General features: G+C 39.8%; 1 protein-coding gene across 2 annotated transcripts; it reads right to left on the bottom strand.

The window, feature by feature from the left end:
* Positions 1 to 25,904, bottom strand: NAMPT (nicotinamide phosphoribosyltransferase). Of its 2 annotated transcripts, XM_054178007.1 has the most exons (12): positions 25,723 to 25,904; positions 15,935 to 16,091; positions 15,245 to 15,348; positions 12,409 to 12,537; positions 11,781 to 11,939; positions 11,305 to 11,441; positions 9,511 to 9,736; positions 8,341 to 8,460; positions 5,879 to 5,896; positions 3,022 to 3,162; positions 2,732 to 2,866; positions 1 to 1,205 (listed from the first exon to the last, which is right to left on the bottom strand). In XM_054178007.1, the coding sequence occupies exons 1-12, from the start codon at positions 25,780 to 25,782 to the stop codon at positions 1,092 to 1,094; spliced, it is 1,500 nt and encodes a 499-aa protein (XP_054033982.1). In that variant the 5' UTR covers positions 25,783 to 25,904; the 3' UTR covers positions 1 to 1,091. The 2 variants fall into 2 exon arrangements, with proteins under 2 accessions (XP_054033982.1, XP_054033983.1); XM_054178008.1 differs by lacking the exon at positions 5,879 to 5,896 and having other exon boundaries at positions 25,723 to 25,903.
* Positions 25,905 to 27,473: the final 1,569 nt, after the last annotated feature.

Raw genomic sequence — 27,473 nt, 5'->3', positions numbered from 1 at the left:
GTTTGGCTAGCATAAAGTTTTATTAAAGTCGTTAACAAAAATAGTTAAACATTTTTACAATTTAACATCCAGTCTGACAAAAGGCAAATCAATGAAAAAAATACAAAAAAGTAAAAAAGTGCACTACCCAGTCCAGTATTTTGCTTTAAAGTCATGTCACTTACAGTATATGAAAAATAAACCCAGAAGTGTAATTACTTTAAAATACACCGCTTCCATATTTCAGTATTTTACACATATATTCTAGCGTGGAAGAGGAGATATCTTAAAAATTTTACTCTTAAAATATTGAGGTGCATATGCCAAGTAGGATAGACTTGGCAAGTTCAGTTGCAGTAGAGAATCCTTACAAATTTGGCATTTCATTTACATACCTTACCGTGCCAGCAAGGTCTGTAGTACCTAAACCTTCTAGTACGAACAGTAATTTTCTTTAATGTAGATTTACTAATACAGACAACTACAAGAAACAGTGAGGTCAGCAATTCTATGGGATCTTAAGGAGATACGAGTCCTGATTTAGTTGTCAAATGGTACGATGTCACAACAAACTTTAAGGCCATGTTTTATTTGCTGATTAATGGACAAAAGGCAATGGATTCCCCCTCCCACCAAGTATTTTCTTGAAAGTCTGTGCTCATAAAAATCATGAAAAGTTGGAAAGACTTAATTATTGAAACTTTAAATATATTTTACACAATCTTGTTTGTACAAAAATACAAGTTAAATATAAACATAAAGCAATCATGATAATTTTATGTAAATCCTTTTTGTGATATTCTGTTTTATATATAAAAAAGTTTCTCAGCTCTGTCTCATTTGTGAAAAGATCAATACCAGATTGAATCACTACTGGCAAAGGGCCCTAAAAAGCACACTTTAGCATTACACATGTTTTACAATGCAAGTACCATTTCCTGATTTCATCTTCTCTAAAGACTGGCAAAAGATAGGGCAGTATGTCCATAAACCAACAAATAATTTGGCTACAATGTCATAAAACACAAACACACAAATCTGTACAAGAAACCCAGTAGCTATGCAGTACATACTTGTTACACACACACACATATACTGACATGGAATGAAACTTAGTGAGACGCCATTTCTATTTCACTGTTCTTCAGTCTGGCATTTTGTCTTACTTCATCAAATGAATATGACTTCGTTACCTTTCCATTCTTAAATACTGTATGAAGGAGATCCTGCAAGAAACACCAGATTTGGCAAATGAACAAACAACATGCATTACACAGATACAGAAACCAACACCCAAATCAGGCCTGGCAGGACTGCAGCTTTAGACTCTCGAGATACTAAATCTCTACAGCCTCTTCTGACACTTTCCACTGATCAGAAGATTTAGCCCATCCTGTGCAGAGACAGAAGTATTGAGTAGTCCCTAAAATGAGTCATCCCCCTCTGGCCAAGACCAAATACACACTTGCTAAACACACCTTGCTAGGGCAGCTAGTAAGAAAGGCTGCACTTAACTAATTAAACAAAATTCAATTATAGAGGTTAAAATTAAACTCTTCTTTCCTCTAGAGCAACCGGGGGGTGGGAATCTTTCTTCCCACTCCCCTTTGCACATGCTTTTTGTAAAACAGTGTTGCGAAGAAGAGCTTGCAAACAGCACACTGAAGGAGCTAGAAGTACAGCTTTGCACAGGAAAGTTAGCACAAAAGTAACACTGAGCAGTGGCTATGCTCAATGACCTACTGCAAGGAGCTGTGGCTTTAAGGAAATGGGCTCAAAATACTACATTTGCCTGTAATTTCCAGGAAGCCCCAGAAGCTGTACCACACAAATAACTCTAATATTTTAATTAATTAGTTAACTTATAAAAAATGAAGGAACTACATATTGCCTAACTTCCAAGTCAACATCTCATGATTTGTTATGAAAAGATTGCTCACCATTAGGTCCCTCCCTCTCTAGATATACATAAAAATCTTCTGTGTATACAGAACTTTGAAAATCTTCCTTGATTTTTGCATCCAGAGCACAGTATAGCTCAGTTTGTTTTCTGTCTTGAAATTTCTCAGATCTCAGCACAAAAATGTGCTTCTGTATATCAGAAAACTTATGAAACTTTCAGCCTCTATAGGCTGAAGTGCAATTTGATAAGTTATTTTCAATTCTCTTAATTCAGGAAGAGACTCAACATGCAATTAAATATTTAATTACTTGCACACTGAAAATGTAAGAGATAGCAAACTGAAAGCCTGAGATGTGCATAAAGTCTGCCCTTGTCATACTGAAATAACAGCTCATTTTTGCAACTTGAAAGAATTCACAGGGAAATGGAATTGCTGTTTTAAATTGACATCTTTGAAAACTGGGCATCTACTCTATGTACATTTGAACTATTTACAAATGTCAATCAGAAACAAATCTTAGTTATGTCTCTCCCACCTGCAACTCAAGTTGCTAGTCAAACTGTGCAATACAAGCCCATATGAAACTAATTGGCTGGCATATATTCTGCAACATTAAGACATTAATTTTGAGGAAAAGCAGCAATGTCCTCTTGCTTTTGAAGACAAACAGGAAAGCTCTCTACTTGCAAAGCCTGAACATTCTGCTGTTACTGAATTCCACGCTGGGTAATAGCACTGGAGTTGAACAAGACCAAAAAAACCCCACCTCTTGAAATTAAGTTATAACCTGCTTTTTGTCAGTCTAATTTTGCTTGAAGAACAACATAATACATATTGGAAATTCATACCTGTCCATACTCTTCAAGATCTCCCTTGCCTTCTTCAAGTGTCACATAATCTCCAGCAGGTGTTCTATGCAGTGACAGTCGTCCTTTCTTCGACCTTTTGTTTGGATCTGCAACTGGATCCTTGAAAACGTTTACCTAAAATTGAGAGAGTATTTTTTGTTTTTGTTAAAGAAAAGGGCTTTGTGGGGCTTGTGCACCTAATGCAGGTGGTGGTAATGTAACAGGAAACGTTAAACAAGCAGGAAGGCTTCTACTGAAAACACAGTGGTAGAAGGTGTACAAAGGCATACCCCGAGACCGTTGGTTACAACGTAACTACATTTGAAGGAACAGTTTAAGAGATCTCTGGTTAGTTTCTGCAATAAAGCTCCACCAGATCCAAAGGCAATGTTCTCAATACTCCATTTATTCTTCTTCATTCCTTCCACAATCTAATAAGAAAGAGAAAATTATGATGGGGCATACTATTAGGCCATGGTGATTTTCCATAAAAATATTATACTACTTAAACAAGATGCTTTTACAGACAATTAAACCAACTAACATTCAGTTTCCAGGAGAGGCATGTAACAATTCTGTCAATACTTGGCACGCTCTTTTAATTTTTATTTGCAATTCCAGCATGGCATAATTATAGCAAGTTTCTGCTGTAAAACTATTATCATGCTGGCATATTTATGTTCTAAACGAGGGCAGAAAAGCAATGCAGTGTCCAGACAATCAGAGCTCTCAAGAGAATAAAGGACTTTACAGGAGTTATTTCAGAACTTTCTGAACTCTCAAAATGATGAGAGGGCTTCAAAGCATAGCATGTATCCTGAAACAACGCAGTCATCTCGATCATCAGTTCCAGCAAGTTATTAGCCATTTTGGTCAAGGACTTCAACAGAGCAGTTCTCATGAAAATTGCTTTGACTGGAATTAGATCAGCAGTTTTGAGGACGGAAAATGGAAATACATAAAGCTGTTCAAAATATTTGATTTGCTACCTTCTCAGGCTAGTACAGATCACTGTGAACTGCACAGCTATCAACAGTCACGTTAAAACTTTATCATTTCCTCCCCACCCTCATTCTATCCAAACGTAACATCCTCTAGCCTGGAGGAATGGGTGCTAGTTTACTCATGCTCATACATGGCTAAGATTTGTTTCCCTGACCTGTTACGATTATGACAGCCTGAAATGATGGTTACAGACCCAAAAGGAGAGTGTCTGAACTTCTATCTCCTAGCCATTCTCCTAATAGAAGTGGGTGAGAAAAACTTCAGAGTAGGTGAAAAAAAGGTGGTGATTAGCAGAATGGAAGGAAGTAATCTATGGGGAACAGTGCAGAGTTTCAAAAATCAACATCATCATGAATATAGTAACTTTTTGTGCAGCGTCAACATCCTGCATCAATAAGAAATGCCAGGGTAAGACTGAACAGGACTGCTTCAGGAGCTACTGACATCAAGCTGCTTTGTTTTTTTAAGACAGCTATGGGGCAAAATGAAAAGTTTCCTTCGTAAGACAAAAAAAAAAAGGAACAATTCTAACTTCAGACAGTGGCTAACTGGTGGTAGCTAATGTAACAAAACAAAAGTGCTAGCATTTAGTTTATCCATTTAGTCTCATGCAAAGAATCTGTTCACATACTCTCAATCTGAATGCCTGACAGAGGCCAATCAGCAGGAGGGGCAGATTGAAGAGCTCTATAACCTTCTGAGGTTATATACGGAACACCTCCCCGCTATGTTTTCAGATTTCCCCAGCAGAGATCTTATCAGTGAGTTTCTAGCATTCTAATGGCACCAGCCTCATCTAAGAAGCCAAGGAAAGTGAATCTCAGACCCTATCGCCATGACCTTCTCTTAAGGTTGTGATGCTTTGTATCTTGAAAAAAATGCCTCAATAGGTGACAATCTTGTGGATCTCAGCAATACTCATCATATCCTTTCAGACAGTGACCATGCAAAAAAGGAATGCATATTTTCAGGTAATTAGGTTTCTCCTGGGAGCACTTAAAAGGAATCTTCAGGAAGAATAAAGGATTGAAATTAATTAAGTTCTCTCCTAAGCATATCAGAGTAACTGAAGACAACAAAGGAAGGGTAAGAAGAGGGATTTTATATACCCTCTCCTTGAGCATAAGGCTCAATAGTACCAAAAGAAATCAAACTTGACTGGGACTGGATATGGATTCTGCTTATGTACACTGTCTTTTGAAAAGGCAAAAGCAGGTAAACTCCACCCAGATCCTGATCAAGTTCTGTCCAGAGACTGACCAAGCCTGAAGCTATGTGAACTGTTGGCTATGCCTGAGCCAATGTATTCTGCTCCTTTCCTTATCTAGTTTTATGGATCAGGTTTGACACTGAACTTGCCTGAACAAGTCCACAGATGTAACGTAAATTACTTGTTATAAACAAAGCAGATGATGCTTAGACTTCATGTTGACTGATACTTGTAAGGGAACAGATGTTAGTACAAATATAGTGTAGCTTGGCCATGGATGCTTAACCTTCTTGCCTGGGTGAGAGAAACATGAACTCCCTTCCAGATAGATTTTCTGCTCTCATTTACAGATGGTTTGTTCATCTTGTGTCACACACACTCCTTACTTACCTTGGGTGAAGAACTGGCTTCCACCTTTTCACTCTCACCCAAGGGATTTGCTTACTTGGACTGATCTTTGGTTGGTGAGAGGTTAAAAGGAAATAGAATCTAAGTTGAAAGACAGCTCTGACTCTACCAGTGACCCACAGAGGCCCAGATAACAGCTTCCTTAAGTATGGGGAAGAGATGGCAAATAGCAACAGTAATAGGGAAAGAGAAAAGGGGAGGGGGGGGAAGAGATCTGAGACAACTGAAGCCTCCCCCACAGGAAAACAACACAGAGGAATTTTTTTTGTCTCACACTTTCAAGTTTAAACAAGGAAAACATTCATGTGTCAAGGTTTTGACCAGCCTCCTCTGACCATTATGAGCATGATTAATATATCAACTGTGACTCCAGATTAGAGGATTTTCTTTGTATAAAATGACATCTGGAAATTGAATGTTCAAAGAAAATCCTTTGAAAGTGTAGTATATCGTGGAGTTAGCAGATTGGAATGATTTTTTAACGTGAAAATGCTAGAAGAAAATCAGAAAAAAAAATTCCTTACCTGTTCTACCAGCATCCCCTATTAAAACAAAGAATTTTAAAATCCAGTTTATACTCTGAGGTGTTTTCTGTAATGTTGTTTCAGCTAGTTTGGCTAGTTAAGTGGGAGAAATTGGTTATTACTTATTCTAGATTTCCCTATCGTACCCATTACCTTTCATCTGATCCATAAAGATAAATCATGCCTAGAAGCTGATATGGCTTAATTAGAATAATCACTTGCATAGGCTGTACAGGGGGGAGGGGATGGGGGTAGGACGGCCACAACAACAGAGTTACATTTGTTCACGTAAATGCCTTTCTGAAAAGCATGAATTACACTTCAGGATTGAGGTGCTTCCAGGGCAGGAGGTTTTTCATTCATTTTTTAGTTTGTTTTTAAATATTACCCAGTCTTCCAAAAGTCAGCACAGTAACCTTGTATTTTGCTGACACAAGATAACAAGATCCATAAAATTTGAACACAACTAAAATAAGATCGTGGAGGCTTTGCTCCAACATAACTTGCTACTGTGAAATGATGAAGTGTTTCTCTCCTTCCTGCCTGCCTTTCCCAACACAGAACAACTTTGAAAAATTTTTTTTTAGAAATTTTTCTGATGAGTACTGGCCTCTTTTTGGGGACAAATTTAATTAACTAAACCACAAAATTGAATAATTCTGGCTGAGACATTCACTGCTACATGTGGGGGCTACATTAATTTAATGACCAGTGGTTCAATGACCAAAGTTGACATGAGGTGCAGAGCAAGGCTGCAGATTCAGAAAGAGATAAGCAGCAGTCACTAGGCAGCAGCGAGTTATGTTGGCTCTGTACACTTTGTGAAATTGGATCTTAAACTCTACTACATATTACAGGTAAACTTTTCCCCACAATCAGCTACAGTTTATATTTTCTTCATCAAACAGGCTGCTCATCAGAGCAAAGATTTGCTTATTCTGCCTCTTACCCTCTACAATTAGCAGCTGGAATTATTTTCCTGCTCTATTTAGAATGTGGAGAGCAGTGATATAAAGATTTTAAAATACTAGTTTTAACCTTTTGGTTACAGCTGATGCTGTATGAGCATCCTTGGCTTTGGTCCAGTATAACTTACAGAAGGCAACCTTCAAGTTTCTTAAAAGAGAGAACAAACAATCCAGTTTCTTTCCTGTCATGGCTCATTAAAATCTCAACCACAATATATTTTGCCTAATACAGACATTGGTTCTGTTAAACTGATATGGAGAACATGCAGAAGTTTATTTTTTAAAAAAAGAGAAACAAACTAAGGAAAAAAAATTTAGAAGAAAAAAAAATTTACAACAAAAAGTCTCTTTCCCTAGTATTTAACAAGGCTTTGTTTCCAGTTATTAACTGCTCATGCTTATGTTCCATCAAGCACATTAACACAGCTCCATACTCTCAAGAAGTCACATGGGACAAAAAAAAATAAAATTGTTTTAAAGGTTATTAGAGGAGGAACAGAACTGTAGTGCACAGTGAGACTACAGTTAGCATATAAGGTAATGACCTATTAACTTCTAAGGATCTGAGTGGCAAATTTGAGTTGTCATTGAGGTCCACCACTGTGTCCATGTTAGATATGCAGACAGTTTCAGACTACATTAACAAACAACAAAGCACCTGATGTCTCCTACTCCTAGTTTTGAGAAGCAGCAAAAGTCAACTTTGTTAAGAATCTAAGGATATGTTAATCTAGAAAGCCAAGACAAGCATCAACAAAATCAAGTAAAAATAATCATAGGTCATTTCTGATTTTGAAATTTAATACAGCTGAGGATGAATGATCCAGGACAAACCTGATCAAGTCAAGCCCTCCTCCTTTTACATGCCCCTTATCAACTGTAGTTCATACCTCCATCTAGTCAATAATGGTGAATTCATAACTAGTTTCAAGCACGCAGCATCTACTAAACCACCAGTTTTTGTCTTGATGGAATTGCAATTTTGACTCAGGTTACAGTCTAACAAATCAATGTATTCATTTCCCTCACCATTGTTTTTAAAGTCTACTTAAAAACTACACCTTCAATATTTGAGTGCAAGCACATTTCAGATAGTACACAACAAATGAGCCAAACCAGCTAATTACGACTATTGCTATAGCACCACAACCACGCAGTGTTATTTAGATATCAATGAAAAGACCAAACACTGCCAGATTTTGATCTGAATTAGACTTGACAAGCAGGATTAGAGCAAAGAAAAGAAGAGACAGTGTGAGGAGAAGGGTGACAAGAGGGGGATTAGGAAATGCCTATTTTTTTTTTTCATGCATCTTAATAACTTCCTGTGAAGTTCTAATGAATTTGTTTTACACATTAGGATATCCTGCCAGTGTCTGGAATGAAGGGCAGGGTAGGGTCAGCAAGTCTCTGCAGCAATGTCTGACCAGTCAGAGTCCAGATTACATGTCAACATTGCCAGTGCCAGCCTGACACATGAACAGGATTTCCTACCTCTTGCAATGTGTTGATATCCACACCATCCCCTTGAATAACTCTGAGATATGGTGGCAGCAACTTGTAGCCTTTTGAGTTCTCTGTAATGGGAAACTTCTTCCCTAAGATCTCCAAGACCTATTGCAAAGAGAAGGGAGACGGGTCAAAAAAAAATCCTGCCATTCCAACAAACAATTTCCACATTTGAGTCATGCTCTCTCAAAGAAAAAAACAACAAACCAAAAACCAACATAAGTATACCCACATATCCTACTCTAAATTGATCCACACAGAAACACAAACAAAAAGCATGCCAGCCATGATGGTGGAAGACATTAAAACAGTTACAGACTATATGGCTTTATGAACTCGCACCCAAGAGTTAATCAGAACCATACTTCCCTCCTTTCTCTTTGACTGCTGCAAGTTTTTGCTATTAAATGTGTCATCTGAAGATTCTGCTTTTCTTTTGACCACCCTAAAGATGGTGGATGAGGCCTTCAGTTTTCTGCAATTTTGTTAGCCACCAATAATTAAAATGAAACATTTCAGTTAGGAGTTTTATTTATCAGCTCTCCAAAAATTATTCAGTTACTGTTTGTGATACATCAGTTGTCCTGGGGCAGGGGAGGAAGTGTATGGATCTATTTGATAGAGTACCAACACAACTAAAATCTCCCCTACTTTCTCATTAATAGAGTTGTGACAGCTATTCAAATTCAAAGGTACCAACAGCTTTGATTATAGAACTGTAACAATCATGCTCTCTAAAAAGCTACAAGGCAAGAAGCATTTTTCAACATGGAGGTCATGTGCTACTGATTTAAATGCATGTCTTACAAGAGGAGGAAGTCCACTAGCATAAAAACAATTAATTATATTCATACAAAATGCCAACATATCTAAACTTCATGATAAGAAGTCTTAATAGCCTGGTACTGGGAACAGTGGGTAAGAATAGGTTTGATAGAAAAGATTAAACTATTTAGACTGCAAAAGAGTTTCCATGTTGATACTGAGCTGAAGTAAATGTTTACATTTTTCATAGCACCAAATTATCCATCCTGAACTATACACTAAGCATACCAATTTAGAGCATTAAGTTTTCTATGTAAGCTAGCTGGTCATTACAAACCACACATTTGCCCTTCCCAATCTTTTATACAAATGACTTAAAGAAAGGATTACCTTTAAAACAGTGTCAAGGGGGTTCCCAGAATCTGGTCGAATAATAAGTGGTGCCTCTGGACTCCGGCCTTCAATTATATGCCTTAAGTCATCACCCCATATTTTTTCACAAGCATTGTAAATGTCGTAGCTGTCACTAACCACAGATACAGGCACTGAAGAAAACTGCATCACTATGTGTTCAAAAGCATCTTTTTCATGATCTTTACCCCAGGCTGTTATGGTACTGTAAAGTCAATTGAAAAAAATCGCTATTACAACAGCATTTATATATTAAATCACACATTCTGTATTCCCTACTAGCAACAGTTCAAGATAGCAACAGGCAATGATTACAAGACAGCATGAACTATGTATTTATCAGCTGTTGCATGGATAGTAAACATGCTAAACAAACAGCACCCTGGATTTAACTTTGGCAGCTAGGACAAACACTTGACACATTAAACTTCTTTCACGTGTAAATGTGATTTTCTTTAAAAACATTAAAAAAAAATATTAAACATATTTGGAAGAGCTTCTCTCTTAAATCTGCAAATCAGACAGCTGGGGAAGTAAAGATCCAAGAACAGAACATCTGCTCTGGCAACTTCAGATTACAAAATGGGAAGTAGTAGAACTAGCAGCATATGTCAGAAAAAAATATCTTTAAAGAGAAAATAAATTGTGTTTTCTTCTAATAGTGATTTAAAACCATCATGCTCACTCATACAAACATTCTTGTAGAGGAGCCTCAGGGCATTACCCTTGGTACAAGGGTACAGGCAACAGCATGAGACAGAGTTACTGAATGCTAGCATTAACTACTGTGTGGACAAGCCCCAGATCACAGCAGTGAAGAGACAACAAAATTTCTTTCAAAACCGTTAGGCCAGTCCAGAAGAGCAATCCTGCTGGCATGCCAGAGGTAAGAACCCCTCACAACACAGCCTCACACTGGAGGTTGGGGAACAGTAGAACAATTATGGAAAATGTTGAATCTCTTTCTAGAGACACACCTCTTTGTGTATTAATTTGGAAAGGCTGCCTGCAGTCAGCATTTGCCAATACAAGCTTAAATTAGGGCAGTTTAAGGGTGTCTGCTTCATACCACCACTTGGATATGCTGTGCAAAAACGCTTACTCTCTTCACTCCATGGGTTTGCTTTCATTACAAATAACGTTACAGTTGCTCAGGCCATCATTTTTGGATTTTACTGCAGTATTAAGCTAAGATAAAAGAAAACATTTCAGATGAAATTTGTGACTTCTACTGATCAAGCAGGAGTTCTAGAATAGTACTACAGCAATGGTCCACAAAGTTATATAAAGCAGTGTTCCTTTACAGATGATTACTATACTAGGAGAGCTACTCATGTAAACCTTTCCATTATCTCATTTTGCAAAATCAAAGTGAAAATATTCTCTATTTAAAAGGACTAGGTTTTGTACTATATAAGTAAAAAAAACAAAACAAAAAAAACACCACACAAAAACAAACCACCCCATCCCTTCCTTTATACTTTGCTCATTTCAGTATGCAGACATGCAAGTGAAATCCAAGGACTTGCATTAACTCCTGACCTTATACAGGATTTGCAGAAAAAAAACTAATGAAAGCAAAATAAAACAAAGGAGAGAGAGCTCTTCACCTCAAATCAGTACAGAACTTCAGCCTCAGCAGCTGGATTAGTCATGTCTAGTACTGTATGATCTAAGTTAAATAGCTTAATATTTCTGGATACAAAGGTGGGTAAGAAAAAAATAATTTTGCTATGCTGTTTTTTAAAAGGCTTTAATAGCCCAGTATCTTACCTGTGTTCAGCTGCTGGAACAGAATATCCTGGAACTGGATCTTTTGTACCATAGTACTTTTTAATTAATGCAATTCCTGCTACAGTGTCGGTTCCTTTGAAGTTTACCAAATGAGCTGAAGCTCCTATTCCTGCCGTCTGAAAAAGATGCAACTTTCAGTTGCCGCACCAAATATAGAAGCCTAAATTGTCACTGTCTAGCACTAGTTCGTAACAGTAAAACTCTGACTCAGTTCCTGTTACACCAGTGCCCTCTCAGTGCATTTACACAGGAAAGTGAGCTTCCATACCAAAAAAAGCTCTCCTGGTCTAGTTCTCAAGAGTTCAGACACAGCCCCACCTCATCTCTTCCCCCTCCACCATCAATCAGTCCAAACACAGTACTCTCTGCATTCACAGTTGTTAACAGACACATGCTACAGCCGTTTCTAGTTAAAAACATTTACTGCTCTCAAATTATTAAACAAGTAGTACTACCTCTTGTGAAGAAACTCCTCTGTAGCCAAAGTCATGCAGTTTATACTCCAGTCCTTCTAAGCTGCCAGATGTCTCTAGCAAATACTTGGCCAAAATCTTTTTCTGTTCTCTTGAGTTTGTAGCCACTGTGATTGGATACCACGACTGGACGAGAATAGTCTAAAGCAAAATCCATCACATTAGTAAGTGTATGTTTGCTTGAGACTTAAATATGCCCACCTGACATTTAATCAGACACACAAAGGACTTATTTCCATTTCCCATTCAGAAAGCAGTGATGCCTCCACACAGTTTGCTTTAGGGCTAAAGCAATTAGCTTTCACAATACTTTTAGAAGTTAGGCCAGGTATGGACCATCTCAGGAGTTATCACTCCCAAGCTACAGACATGCAATTCCCCCCCATCTCCCTTTCACGGTGGATAAAAGTACTGTTGGGAATTTCCTTAAAGCTGTGACAGTCTCTTGCCAGGTAGGGAGAAAAGATCTGTGTAACAGCACTAAAACCCAGGCTTACTTACAGCAGAAGATGAAAGCTATCAGAGATTCCCCTTAAACCAATGAGGGCTTCATTCTTTAAGTGCATTAATATTTACTTAGAAAAAAACATGTTAACTTTCCCAAACTGACCTCAATCCAATTTGTGAGCCAGTAGCACTCTGGATCTGTGTTTTCTACTGTGAAAAGAACATTTCCTCTGGGAATTACAGAGCCCTCAGGAACAGCCTTTATTTCTATAGGAAGATGGCCATCATATTTCTGTGTAAGAAACAGTAATACTGTTAAACAGGAAAAATTAGGACCTACTTCTCTTTTATTTGACTGCAAGGGATATAAGTCAAGCTATGAGTTTATTGATAAAGTTTTCTTCTTCTAAATTTCTTTCAATCCTAAAAATAATTTGGTTTGTTTGCACACATACCAGCCCAAATTAAAAAAAAATTCCATTTATTTAAAAAAAAAAAAAAAGAAAGAAAAGAAGAGGAAAATCCTATAACCTCAACCTCAGTTTCTTTATCAAACCAAATGATGGTTATCAGTTGCATTCCTTGTGCAAACTGAGTCAGAAAGGCTTAAATCTCCTATAATAATATGTAAGTTTCACCCATGGAACTAGAAATATTTGTTCCTTGATTTTCCTCAGTGCTTTCAGACAAAGCAAGCTAGAAAGCATTTAGCTATTATCTAGGCCTTCAAAAGAAGTCTCTAGTTTTGCTTAGTATAGATGTGTGCTTTGGTCATTTATTGGAGCAGGATCCATTTAGTATCTGTTTTAAGGGGATTTTATCATTCCATCCACTAAACATTGTATCTAACCTTGAAGTGTCATTCTTTTGACAAATGTAGTCTTTCATCTCTGAAGGACTAAGCATTCTGTGAAATACAGCCTCTGAAAAAGAGTAAGTTGCAAACAGCACTTCTAAAGAGCAGTTACAACTTTCTGAAAGAGCTCTGCAAGCTAAATACCTAAAATGTTTTATACTTTAATACTCTTCAACAGAAAGTTTTTCATGAGGTGTTCTTTAAAGGCAACAAAAGTTGCAACAAGTCAGAGAGATTACAGAGTCATAAGTAGCATCAAAATATATTCTCCCATGCTCAAAACACATCAAAAGTCTCTTTTACACTACAGTTCAAAAGTTTCTTCGAAAGTGTAATATGCTGAAGTGAACTCTGTTTATATAGAGCTCAGTTGTTAGAGAGAACCATTCTGGATTAACAAGGACAATGAAGCCTTCAAAAGCACTCAAAATAATTCATTAATAATTCAATGACTGAAGTACAGCTAAGTAGAAATAAAAACCAAAACACTACCACAAACAAAACAGATTTCAAAGTTGCTACAGGTGTTGATTTTGTCCACAGAAAAAAGGCAGTATGACATGCCACAGCACTCTATTAGTCATTTTCAAAATCTGTAGGTAGAATCAACTCTCAAAATTCAGGGCTTACTTCTCAACTCCAACCAACTTCCAGCCTGTACACCATCCCCTTGTTCTCCAGGAAGCCCATTCCCCTCTTCTACCCCTATGCGCTGGCAGTATTAACTCATTTACCTATGCTGAGTACAGATTCATGTGTGTACATCTCCAATTTGTTTGGCACTTCATGCATGCAGCCATTGCTCCCTCCACTTTACCTAATACTACACATACAGAGAGTAAAGCGTGGTAGGTATCTGAGTATATACAGGAATTCAGTGAGGGGAAGCCTGGTCTCTGTGTGCATAAGAACATGCAAAGTCCCAGTGAGTACATGCAGTTCTAGTCTGAGAGCCATCAGCATCCAAGATCAAGAAATGGAAGTTGTATTTATACATACATGAGTAATTTTAACAAGACAATCTGATAAGGAATACACCATGTATACAGGAAGGCTTCTTCTGACTAAACCAAAAGTTGAATGGGATTAGTTAAACCTATCAGTGTGGACAGGCATGCAGTATTAAAAGTGTATTAATTCAGTTTAGCCAAAGAGGGACCAAGATTATTTTAAATACAGGAGACAGCAGTCCACCATGTATAACAGCCTAAAGGAAATATGGATTGAATTCACATCTGTAGTTACTTGCAGTGGCTGCAAGTCCTCTATAAACTTCTACAACACCACTGTTTCCCAAGAGGCAGTTGTATCAACCTTGTTGCCATTTGCAACACTTAGTGGAAACTTGTAGCAGTTGCCACCGTAACATATATACAGTCAGGATATCCAGGGAAAAATAAATGCAAAGAACCAAAAATTGTGTTTTCAAATGCAAAAAAAAAAATAATAATCTGTTCACTAGAGCCCAAAATGAAATTAGCATTTAATTAATCTGCAAGGATTAGAACAGCTCTAAAGAATGCTCTTGGTCTCAATCTCCTGATTATTCAGAAGAGATGTTTGCAGTTACTTGAAGACTGACACATTTTTAAACAAAAGGGAAATATGATAATTGTGCAAGACTAAGTTTGTAAGGACTTGCATGTCAGAAGTGTTCAAGCCTTGCATTTCATAATAAAGTCCAACTTAACTATTTCTGCAAAGTTTAGGAATCAATTGAACAAAACATCTATCTTCTGGACCCATTTACACATGCAAGAAGTTGTAATCCTTTCTGCATTAGAACAAAAATGGTTAAGATTAGTTAGAGAACGCAATATAAATGATGCAAGCAACCACTAAGCACCATGTGGAACCCTGCCAACAAGCCCCCCACTTACACTAGTTGGCTGATGGCAGCCATAAATCCTTACTACCTGCAAAGCTGTATTTGGCATCTGAAAGGATGAAAATTACTTTTCTCTAAGGAATTACAATTATATTATTGTTCTTTGACAGCTGCTACTCCAAGTACACTAAACATAAGAAGCTAAATTTATCCAGTCTTTACTACCATGGTTAAAAGGAAAGACTGCTGTATTTATTCTGTACTTGATTCATAAATCCTTCATAACAATCTCACAGTATTTTCGTAGGTTTTTACCTCCAGAATGTAGTTCCATCCCTTTTCGTTGAAGACATCATCTTGAAAATGCTCCCTATATACTTCTTTGGCTTCCTTGATTTTCTCTTTGGTCACCACTTTACCTGTAGTTTCAGAAACAGATGAAAGCTTACAATTATTCACCACTTCATAAAACAAACAACAAACTGGTTCAGATACAGAAAAGTCTCTTTTCAGCAAAGACAGAGGACACATCAAATGCAGTAAACTAGCCACCTTAAAACAAAATTTTACTTCCAAATTTTTTCATACAGATTAAGCTGCTCAAGAAACCAACAGGCTAAAGTACACTTGTAATTTGAAGGTGACCTGGTAACAGCTTGAGATTATCGATTCTTTATGACAGTCAAAAACCTGCTAAGAGTTTTCATAGCAGTGATCCCAGAGGAACGTGATGACTGTGCAAGTTGGCCATATGAACACCTCTTCATTTTTAATAAACCACTGGCATGAATAAACATAGCGTAGATATGTCTGAATTGTGAAGTCAATACCGTTTTACAAGGGTGCACATCCTATTTTCAGAATTACATCAGTAAGATCTTATGTGTGTTACTACCTACACTGCACCAAGATAACCTGTAATTGTTCCAGCTGATTTTTTTCTCAAGCCTGAAGTCTTAAGATATTTATTTACAGGTAAATTTTACTGGAAACTGAGACAATTACCTTTTAAATATTTATTCAGTATGTACTGCAAGCCGTAAAAAACAGTTTCTTCATATTTCACTTTCCTTAATTTGGAATTTTCAGTCTTCTTTTCACGACATTCAAAGTAGGAATATACTTTGCTTGTATTAGGTGGATATTGCTTGTAGTGTGTAACCTACATTAAAAAAACTTCAGTAAGATCTCAAAGCACAAAAGAAATCATATTTGTACACTGAAGCTTAAAGTAACCCCCAGGTCTCCTGGACATTCTAAGCAGTATTTAGGGTATTTCTCTTTTCTAGCCACCTTCAATTTTCAGTTTACAAAACTGTCCTCCCCATAGAGTAATCTTAATAGCCAGCTCTTCTATTCCCCTGATGACTTCACTTTGGTTAGCTAGGAAGGACACTGACGGGGATTTTAGAAGCAACACTGAGCACCAATACATTGGTCAGTTTTCACACTCTCACTTTGTCCATGCCCGATCGCAAAAAGATGCCCGCCCCTACAGAAGTGGAGGTACCTGCTTCTATTTTCCTTAAGTTTTAAAGGCCATAATCACGTAGGTCAAATAAAAGATATCCAGACTCAAGAAGGACGGCACTGACAATGTCCATTATCCAGGCATCGCATTCATCATGAGCCGAGTGGCTTTCCCAAGCCCTGGTTACATCAAAGCCAGCTTCAAAGCTGTTACTGTCAGTAATCTTGTTAAAACACACCTGAGGTTTGCACCTCCCCAAAAGCTTGCAAGACAGACTTCTTCCCACAATTTAAGAAAGCTCACTTTCAGCATAAAGGAAGCATGTAAAGATGCACACTGAGTGTATTACATGGAAACTGGCCATGTAACCACACACTGTTATGCTGGGTTCAACAAGAACAGCTTTTTTTCTTTTTTTTTAAAGTATCGACAGGACAGCTAACCAGCCATTTGCTTTGGGTAAGGTATCATTTGAGAAACCAAACTCCATGCAAAATCTGTAATTCCATATTAAACAAAGCACATATAATGACAAATTCCATATGATCATTGCTTAAATTACAAGCTAAATCAGCTTAAGGCATTACCAAAGGTGAAGCTACCAAAAGTTTCCTTTTTTGTAATAATTTAAGAAAAGTCTATGAAAAGGTCTACACATTCCATATGGGATAAATATCCCTATAGCTAAGTAAAGCACACACATACATACATCAGAACAAAACTCAAAAGAAGTGTGAAAGGGATGCCTGAATTTTTCTCAAAACCCCAGAATTATAGGTTGGAGCACGAGTTCATTAGACATTTGTTGTTACTTCTTACTCCAAATCACTTTGAACATTTTTGTTTCTAATATCACAAAGAATTGTAAAAGGAATAGTTTTACCACTTCTTGCTTATTGTCGTAGTTTTTGTTGGTTTTGGTGGTTTGTTTTTTTTCAAATGTACTTCTGACACTTTCAAGACAAAATATTTGAAGGTTTGTCTTACTTCTATTGCTAAAAATGCATATTAAAGGTTGTTTGGTGGTTGTTGGTTTGTTTGTTTGTTTTTTTTTTTAATACAGTTTTCTTTCTCCTCTCAAATGACATTTAGTATTTCACTCAGTTTGGACAATGAGCTATAACCACTCAACAGAATTTTTCAGGTCTCCTACATGAGCATAGCACTGTTATGGCTGTGTCTCCAACACTGCAAGGAAACACCCAAATAATGGAAAGGTCAATTTTTAGATCTTTCTCATTGTCTTTACTTGTACAAAGCCTTCAAGGCAAATCAAACAAAACCCAAGCTTGTCATTGCAAGTTTTATGCCTTTACTTTGAAGCACTGCAATGCAGGCATATAATGGAGCACAAACCCATTCTGTTCCAACTCCACAATCACTCAACAGCAGACTGCTGAAGAATAACAATGTTAGACTCAAAGACAAAACTTGGTTTTCGATTTATAAGTGTCTCACTGTCAGCTCACAGATGAATTTCTTCAGCACACCATCATGTTTAAAGACAAAAAAAAAAAAAAAAATCACCCCCAAACAAAACCAAAACATTCCATAATCTCTGCACCCCCTACTCTGGAGCAGTCACGAATATGCTGTTTCATACGCCTAACTAGTGGGAATAGGAACACGGACACACACATCCTCCTTACAAAGAATTTTGTTAGACTCCAAGAAAAAGAGCACAGAAATCATTAGAAGGTTCATTCACTACTGTTGGCATTTAACAGCTGACAACTGAGCCCCATAGAGCTGCTTGCTCACTTGCTCCCAGTAGGATGGGGCAGAGAATCAGAAAGGTAAAGGAGAAAACTCTTGGGTTAAGGACAGTTTAATGGGTACAGCAAAAACTGCATGCACAAGCAAACCAAAACAAGGAATTCATTCACCACTTCCTATCTGCAGGCAGGTTTTCAACCATGTCCAGGAAAGCAGGGCTCCATCACATGTAATGATTTCTTAGGAAGACAAATGTCATTATTCCAAATGTCCATTCCTTCCTTCTCCTTCCTTTAGAAGATACGCTGAGCATGAGGTGATATGGCAGGGAATATCCCTTTGGTCAGTACAGGTCAGATGTCCCAGCTGTGTCACCTCATACTGTCTTGTGCATCCCCAGCCTACTCACAGCTAGGATGAGGGCCAGAAAAGTCCTTGACTCAGGTAAGCCCTGCTCAGCAGTAACTAAAACATCCCTGAAATTTCAGCTCTGTTTTCAGCACAAATCCAAACCACAGACCATGCAACAGAATATGAAGAAAATTCATTTTACTCCAACTAAATCCAACACAATTATAAGGCACAGAAAGCAGAAACTCCTTATTTCACACTGTTGGCATGTAACAAAGCTACAACTGTGTGAAAAATGTTGATCTGGGACTGGACTTGAAGCTGGAGCTTTTTCACAATTTGATTGCATCACCTGTGAACTCTGTTTATTTTCATTCTTCATACTGTTGTCACACTACAGTTTCATAATTTCAGAATAAATGCCCACAACAGAACCTGCCAGCTTTAAGTGTGCACAGCAGATGTCCCGGCAGCAATGCCATGAATTCCATGTGACAAGCTATAGAGCAAACCAACGAAATGTTGTCATTGTTAACCAAAATAGTTCAACTAAAACAAAGAAAACTACATCTGCATGAGGCTGCCTACTCAGATTTCTCGAAAAAGAGTTTAATTACCCAACTTATTACCTAGAAGTAGGTTGCTGAAGCCAATACATTAGAATAAAAATTTGCATGATCTTCAGCTACCATCTTCAAAAAAATATATTCTACTTTTGCAGTTCTGTCACAGGTTGAATTGAATCTGCTGCTGATATTCAATAACATGCTGCTGTCATGCCCACTTCAAAATGAAAGTGCTGGATGGACCAAAGTATTATGGTGTTGAAGTTCAGATTGTAACACGGGAGGCTTCCTGTTCTGGTTGCCACTTTTGGTTTCTATGTTTGGGGTGTTGGTCTCTTCCCGTGGAGGGGCTGCAGGTCAGGGGATGGGGTAGGTCATTGGCTTATTTCCTGCTGCTTCTGCATTTTGCTGCACTTTTCTGCAAATAGGCTAAGGTAACTGTGCATTATATTATCTCATTTCCAGTAAAGCTCAAGCCAGAATTAGAGGGGGTTTTTGTGCTACTTTCTCTTACTTCTGTGCTGGGGGAAAGGGGTTTGTGAGAATGGGCTGTGTTAACCAAGGAGAGTCTGTATTTGGCATCCCAACATGTAGCTCAAAAGCAGCTATCTTAACTAAGACAGTCAATTTTGGCAAGAGACAAAAGCGTTGAAATCACAAGAACCAAGATATGAAGAAGATTCAGTTAAGGCTTGTTAAGAGAGTTTTATATACATTTGCTGGGGTTTTTTTCCCCATGGTGTGTTCACTATGTTGATGCATTTGCTTTCTAGGGGCAGCTGGGGCCAATGTGCTGGAGTCCTGTATGTGCTCACCACGACGCTGAGTGTCACCTTAGGGGGATGACTTAGAGCTCTGCTGGTGCTGCACTGGTTGCCGGCATGCCAGGTTTTGTTCAGAGCAATACAGAGCTCTCTGAAGAATGCTACTGGTTGGGTAATTATGAGTGGCAGGATGTGTGGGAAAGTAAAGGCAAGTGTCTAGGATGGTGGTCAGCTCTGGTGGTTTGGAATTTCACCCCTGAACAAGTGCAAAATCCTGACAAGCTGGTGAAATGTCTGGGAAAAGTATGTTGTCAGCCTAGAAGTTCCCAAGAGACAGAAATCACTGTTGTGTTGGGGCCTGTCCTATGCCTATCGAGCCGTTCTCCTCACATTGTGGAAAGAGACTGTAATTTGAAAGACTGCTTTATGAGGTTTAGCCAATGGAGCAGTTAAAAGCAAAAGTTGCCAATAACCCATAAGGAAAACAACATTGTTCATTAACAGCAATGAGATGAACCAGTACTTCAGAACAAAGGGAATGCTTTATCAGATATACCTCACTGGAATGACATAAAATTACAAAGATAGTGCTGACCCCCCTCTCCGGAAGGGAAAAACAAAAAAAACCCACCCCGACAACCATGACTAGTAGTCATATTCAACAAGGATCCTTTTTCAGCTTTCAAGGCAATCACAAACAGAATGCACACCACAGAAGTGGAAACAAAAAATAACCCCAAAAGTCAGTATGGCTAAATGATAACCTTATTTGAACAAAAGAGGAAATGTCAGAAGAATCAATCTCTAACAACTGAACAAAAAGGGTATCCAACAATAGGAAATAAAATGCAAGACACGGTGAGTAAAAACAAGTAACAATAAAAATTAAAACAAAAAAAAAATCTAAGGTAATTTCCTGATTACCGCAGGGATTTCAAGTACAATCTCACAATTTTGGTTACACATGAGCTTCAAATTACCATAGGAAACTAGCCTTAGAAAGACTTCAGATCCCTTATTTAAAATGCTTAAGTGAAGCAAACACATATGAAGACAATGTTTAAGAACTAAAGTGAGAATATTTGGAGATATTTGTCCATGGGAGATGGGAGGGATAAGATAATGCAGGTTATGACTTTCAGTGCCTCTGTATTCTACTTCATCATCTCTTATATATTGAAAAACAAGAGGACCAGAGGTGAGAAAAAGAGATGAGTCAGTACCAAAAAAACTAAGAGCAGCCCATGCAAACAACTGAATTCCTATGAAAGCCACACATTATCAGAAGAGATGCTCTAAGGGACACAAGGACCATATTAATCCAAAAAACAAGGTAAAGTGTAAGCATTCTCAGCCGCTCAGAGAATATGCAACAGGTGACACTTTACAGCAGATTACTGCTAACAAGTTGTTTTGCACTCAAGATTATCATAAAAAAGATGACAAAGTGTCTTTGGCTTACTGTTTACACATTTCTCAACAGTCAGTTGTACTACTTCGCATATTGCTACAGGTTTCCTGTTCCTTAGTGAAAAAAGAAAAAACATTTACATTTTCAACAATGAAAGTTGCAATGATTCCAGAAGGGGTTACTCCCCATTATTAAAAGCTGGCTGAATTCTGTATGGTTGCAGTGTTCCTTTAGAGCAATGATGAGTCAGGGTTTGTAACAGGATTGTGCATCTGCAAATCAAAACTTGGAAGGTAATAAACCTAGAGAAAGTGAAGATTGCTTCTTGTAAGGCATGTCGATCCAGGGGGTTCCAATGCTTTTCCACTGACAGAATGACAATTATTAAAATCACAAGATTTTAATAAAAACTCATTTTAAAAAGCATATACATACATGGACTGCTAGAAAGAATATTTTACAGTCACTAAGGACTACTCAAATCCAATAAGCTAAAGAGTGCTCATGTCTCTTCCTTTCATACCTCTACACTTATAAATAAAGAATATACAGGCTGTTAGAGCCTAGAATAAACACATGATCACATGAAACACTTCCAAAGTAAGTGCTCTCCTACCTCCACACAGAATAGAAGTCAAAGTGCCAAATACTTAGAATTCAACATGGAAAGACATACAGAGATAGAACGTATCTTTTAGGCTTCCTTGAAACATTCAGGAACAACTGACTTCTCAAACAGATCTCATTTACAGTCTAGATAGCAAGTCAGATGCTCCTATAGGGTAATTGCATGGCAGTTCATTATAGCTATTATATTACAAAACATTCCAAGGATCAGTAATATCTTTCATGGTAAAAGCAAAATAAGCTGATATTACTTAAGCGAGCAAGGTTCAGTCCTCATTTTGACAGCCTTTCCCCCACTTGCAATTCATGGTCCATCCAACCCAGGCCTGCTATACACCAGCTGCTGGAATCCTCTGACTGAACAACATAGCTCTGCTACGCTGATCTTCCCAATAGAGTTTCAGACAATATATACCCTGGAAGATTTCTTGCCTGTGCAAAAAAACCCAAATATGGGATAAACAGAGCACCGGGAATCAAAGAAAATGGACAGGTGGAGAGTCAACAAGATCAGACAAATGAGGAACCACAGACCCTTTTGCTTGGCAAGTACAATGAGTGAACAGAAAGCCCTCACTGTCATAGAGGAGCAAGGTTGCTGGAAACTCTTGGCATAGCCACAGGAGAAAGACACTGTGCAGCATGAACAATGAGATGGAAGGAGTCTGCTGACATCCCCTCAACTTGCAGCTTTCTAGCTAGCAACAAGGATTCTGAGTTCAAATGCTTCCCTTTTTCAGTACTACTGAGACATTAACAGAAAACTTAACTGTTAAAAGCATCATTGCTATATTGGACATTCAAACAATGCCTGTCCCCCAGATAACACTGCCATCAATGAATGTCTTGAAAGGTTTATGATGCAAATAATTTAAAAGGCTGCTTTTATTTATCAGCACATATTCCATACCATATGCCCATGCCCAAACTCTGAGGCTTATTGAAGAAGGAATTACACTGTTGGGGGATTTGGAGAAGCTTAAGAATATGCAACAAACTACACAAGAAGAAAAAATCCTAATGTAAAAACATTTATCTTGTTATGCAAGTTAGAGATAAACTGCTCAATTAGAAGCCTGGCCTCAAAACACTGGAGCACTAGCACAACCCAATAAGCCCCAGTTCATAATGGAAGCTCAGTATTTGGTCCAGTATGCAGCAACACCCCTGGGTGAATACTCACTGGGAACTATTTCAATCAAGTAGTACTAAGTATACCAGATAGTAGCATGATGTTCAGTTGTTTTCCAAAAACAGTTTTTAAGATTTTGAAGCTGAATATTTGATAATATTCTGTGACTTAAGAGGAAATTCCTTATGATACACATACAGACAGAAACATAGTGTAGAGCGAGGGGAGGCTGGATCAACTGTCAACAGAAAAATCTTTGCATACCAAATTACTTTGTTTCTCCATTTTTATAGGCATTAAACCAGTAACCAATCTTCTTTCTATCCCGAATTTTCAACTGTAGCAAAAGAGAATGGAGACACTAGAGCAAACCCTCAAACCAATGAGTTGTGGCAGATATGACCCTGAGATACCATAACTTTTCACTCGTGGGCAGCTGCCCATGTTGCACTGTTTAGGATGGCCTGCGCAATCTTTTCCCCCCCGAGCTGTTTACTTTCATGTGACTTTTGTCACCAACATTGGTTTGTATGGATCGGCATCTACTGCATTAGGATTACCAAGTAAGCTTCTGAACTGAAACATGTTTTTCCTGTCTGAATGTTACACACAGTGTTGCACACAAACAGATGCTACAATTGAAAATACAACAGAAATATAAAAAAATAACCCCCCCCCCTCAAGATCAGTTCTCATTTTTTGTTTCAATTGCTAGTTTGCTAACTCCTGCAAAAAGCTTGATGTTGCAAACTACCAGATAGTTCAGTGCAGTTGTTACTGAAAGTGCTCTCACTACGTGTGTTTCATTGATTAGGAAATGACAGTATCATCCAGGGAGAAGATAAGTGATATTTGCTCACACTACCTAACATGAGAGAAGAAACTACTTGTTTAAGCATTACTCTAAGCTTTGTAAAAAAAGTGTACAAGATGACAGACAAATTTAATACTTCTAATAAAACACAGCACACAATTTCAACTGTTTTTAATGTAATACAAAATGTTCCTAGCTGCCACCAAAGACTTTAACTCAATTCCATTTTAAACTGGAAAAAAAAATCTCAGGCCTTTACTTGACCACTAAGATTTCTGCCACTCCTGGAATGTTACCAGATCATCTTTCCTATGAAACAGCAAAGAACACAGAAGCAAACTGGACATCTATCATTCCCGTGCTTCTCACTACTACTAATCCTAGAGCTGAACTAGATCCTCCATATTTGAGTAAGTCTGATAATGAACATGTAAACATAGTTCTTAAGAGAGCACTGTGGCTAGATTAAGTCATTAATTAAAGCAGTTTTGTGAGCCCTCAATAGCAGTGTTAGGATGCTCTGAGCTACTCTTCAGATTTATCAGTCTCTTCAGTTTTGCAACACACCTTCCCACAAACAACAATAATAAATGTTGAGAATTTCTTTAAAGTCTTCATGTAACTTTAATTAATAATAATAATATTACAGAGAAGCTGGGAAAGGTACACCGGCACAAGTTAGCCATCAGAGCACACATGGAGGCTTGTGCTTTGGTAGCCAATAGCAAGACCTGGCCATAACATTTACTTTTTTCATGTCTTCATTGTAGAGATAACCTCCACTGCAACCAAAACCCATCCAAGTGGTCAAATCTTTAAAGAGCTGTAACATAACAAATACTATGAAACGTTCATCAGGCCTATTACTGTGTTCAGGGAACAAAAATCCTCCTTGACATGATGCAATTTCCAAAGGAAAAAGTTAATTTCTCAGATGAGGAGACACAGGGCACATCTGTGTAAGCAGATACGGGGATTCATACGCTGGCTCTGCCTAGTGTCTAGCAACCGTGTGCTGACATTAATGCAATGCTGCGGAGAAGTAGGACTTGGAGCTGGGCACACTCATGTTGTGAGGCACACCAAGAGGTTCCGGGCCAGGAATTACTGGATCAGAGGGTGGACAGTGTGCCTGTACTAGACCACTGCTATCAAGCAACGCTATTTTCACGTAATTTTGTGGAAGTAAAGGATTGTCAAGCTGATTCCATGGTCGAAACACCTTACCTAGCAAATTTGCCACCGCAATGACCAGAAACTAAGCAAAGGACTACAAAGTACGTATTTTAAGCCAGTCAGTCCCTCGGAGGACCCAGTATCAGAAGGAAATACAAGCCACAAGCAGCCAGCAACAGGACAGTTTCGCTGTCCGAGTTGAGCCAAGCATAAGAAACAGTACACAGAAAAGAAGAGCAACTGCTCTGCCCGCTTTCCACCCTCGCGCCTCGACGAAGGAGGGCAGCGGCGGCAGCGGCCGCAGCGGGGCAGAGATGCTCGACGGTGGACAGCGGCCCCCCCGCCATGGCCGCCCCTCAAGTCCGCCCGCGCGGGACAACGGCGCCCACCCCGGCCGCTTTCACTTTCTTTTCTCGCCTAGCATTCACCAGCGCCTACCCAGCAGCTTTGCCCCGGGCACCCGGGGGGAGAGCGGGCTCGGCCGTCTCCTCTGCGGCCCGGGTCTGCAGGGGCAGCTCCCAGCCAGGCCTTTGGTGTGTCCCCCCCTCTCGCCACCTCGAGGCCAAGCACCCTCTCTTACGCCTCGGCGGGGGGCCTCTCAGCCGGGGCCAGAGGGGCAGGGGGAAGCAGGCGCCGGCGGAAGGGATAGCCTGGCTTGGCGCCTCGCGCACGGAGCGCCCCGGTGCCAGGCCCGGCGGGTGCGGTGCAGCAGCGCCAGGACGCCCGCAGAGGTGACCCCCTCCCGCCTGCCGTGCCCGCGCCCACCTTGTAGGAGTCAGTGGCGAGAAGGATGTTGAACTCAGCCCCCGCCGCAGCGCACTCCATGTCGCCGAGCCCGAGGAGGCGCCGCCGCCAACACGAACAGGACTGAGCTACGCCGCCGCCGCCAAGCGCTCGGTGCGGGGGGAGAGAGGAGAAAGGGGGAACGCGGACGGGAACGGGGCGGGCATAAGGGGATTACGGCCGGGGGGGCGGGGAACTCGCGCTGCTGCCCGCACCGCTGACTGGCTGTACGTCGCCGCCACCGCAGGAGGTGCTGTGAGGTCACTGGGCGGACGGGGCGGGGTCAGGGGGCCAAGGAGGCTTTGATTGGGCCCGCCGCCCGGTCGGTGAAGGAGAAGAGAGGCGGTGACTGTGACGTCGCGGCAGGCGGGGAAGGACCCCGTGCTGCACGTTCTCTTTCATTAGATTCTGGGCGGGGGCAGAAGGTGGGGGGCCGTCTCTGTGACGTCACGGCGCGGACGGTGCGCCTTTTGTCGCTATTGGCCGCCAGTGCGGCGGCGTGCTCGGCAGAGCGGGCGGGGCAGCTGGTGGTTACGAAGTGCGCATGCGCATGGAGCCCTGGTTTCGGTTCTCTGTGCCCGCCGTCCCCGGGGTGTCGTTTATGGGAAGAGGCGGGTGGTGGCCTTGGCCCCCGCAGGACACTTGGAGTCCGGGACCGCTCCGAGCTGCGTCAGCCGTCGGCGGGGGTGGAAGCTGCCGTGGGGAAAGGTGCCGGTGGCCGCACCCATGGCGAGCAGCTGCTGAAATGAGAGCACTGCTACCTGCCGGGGCGGCTGCCCGGCGGGTTTGCAGCTTGGCCGCCTGCCCCGGGGGGTGAAGGATCCTCCCTGGAAGAGAGCGAGCCTGTGACAATGAGGTGGTTTAGGGGACAGGTCCCCCGCGAGTGACGCGGGTTTCGCCACCGCTCTCCTACCACCGCACTCCTGCCAGGAGAGGACAAGTGCAGCAGCTACTGATTATGCAATAACTATGCTTGAATTAGAGCCCTTGGGCGTTCCTGAGGAGGAGGGGGAAAGAGCATATATGCTTGGGGGAGAGATGGGAAAACTTGGGGAAAGTGGAAGCCACTTGTGGGCGCTTGAAAAAGACCTGCAGTTGCCTTATGGAATGTAGGAGCTGCTGCTCCAGTCAGGCCACTTTTTACCAAGATGCTGGGTATGAACTACAGCCCAACAAGCGCTTCCTGACTAGCTAGACCATCGAAGTTTCCTTCTCTACCTCCACTGTTCAGAACCACTTCCTCCAGTGGAAGAATAAGATGCTTGTCAGTGAAGCAATATTTCCTAGCCTGTATTTAAGTAGGTGTTGATCTGAAACTGCATGTAAAAATACATATGCCTTCCAAAAGCTTTTGTATTCATTATAATTGTCATTGGTCTTCTAATCTGTTACTCATATTTAGCTGTTGTGTGAGCTGATCTGTGACAATGGGAAACTGTTTGTTTTGAAGCAAGTAGCCAATAAGGTTTCTGGCATGATCATGGCTCATTCATGATGGCAAGATGGTCCTCTGCTAATTAAATGTATGAAATAATAACATTATTATATGAATAACATTATTATATGAATAACATTATAAATAAATAACATTATAAATAAATAAATAAAAACATTATAAATAAATAACATTATTATATGAAATAGTAACATTAAATATTGACCATATTACTGAGCAGTACTGTATTTTAAAAGCTGCTTAATTAGCCTGTCCTATAAATGCTTCAGTGAGTTAA

This window comes from Dryobates pubescens, chromosome Z (genome assembly GCF_014839835.1).
Source record: "Dryobates pubescens isolate bDryPub1 chromosome Z, bDryPub1.pri, whole genome shotgun sequence".
NCBI classification, from domain to species: Eukaryota; Metazoa; Chordata; class Aves; order Piciformes; family Picidae; genus Dryobates; species Dryobates pubescens.
The sequence above is the reverse complement of the archived record's forward strand: the minus strand, read 5'-3'. Positions and strand labels throughout refer to the sequence as shown.

Excerpts from the sequence above, each read along its gene's own strand:
- NAMPT (XM_054178007.1), bottom strand. The coding sequence starts at position 25,782 with ATGGAGTGCGCTGCGGCGGGGGCTGAGTTCAACATCCTTCTCGCCACT. Across the intron at positions 12,538-15,244 it reads GATGGAACTACATTCTGGAG|AAATATGATGGCCATCTTCC; the intron begins GTAAAAACCTAC and ends TTTCTTACACAG. Across the intron at positions 2,867-3,021 it reads TTGTAACCAACGGTCTCGGG|GTAAACGTTTTCAAGGATCC; the intron begins GTATGCCTTTGT and ends TCTCAATTTTAG.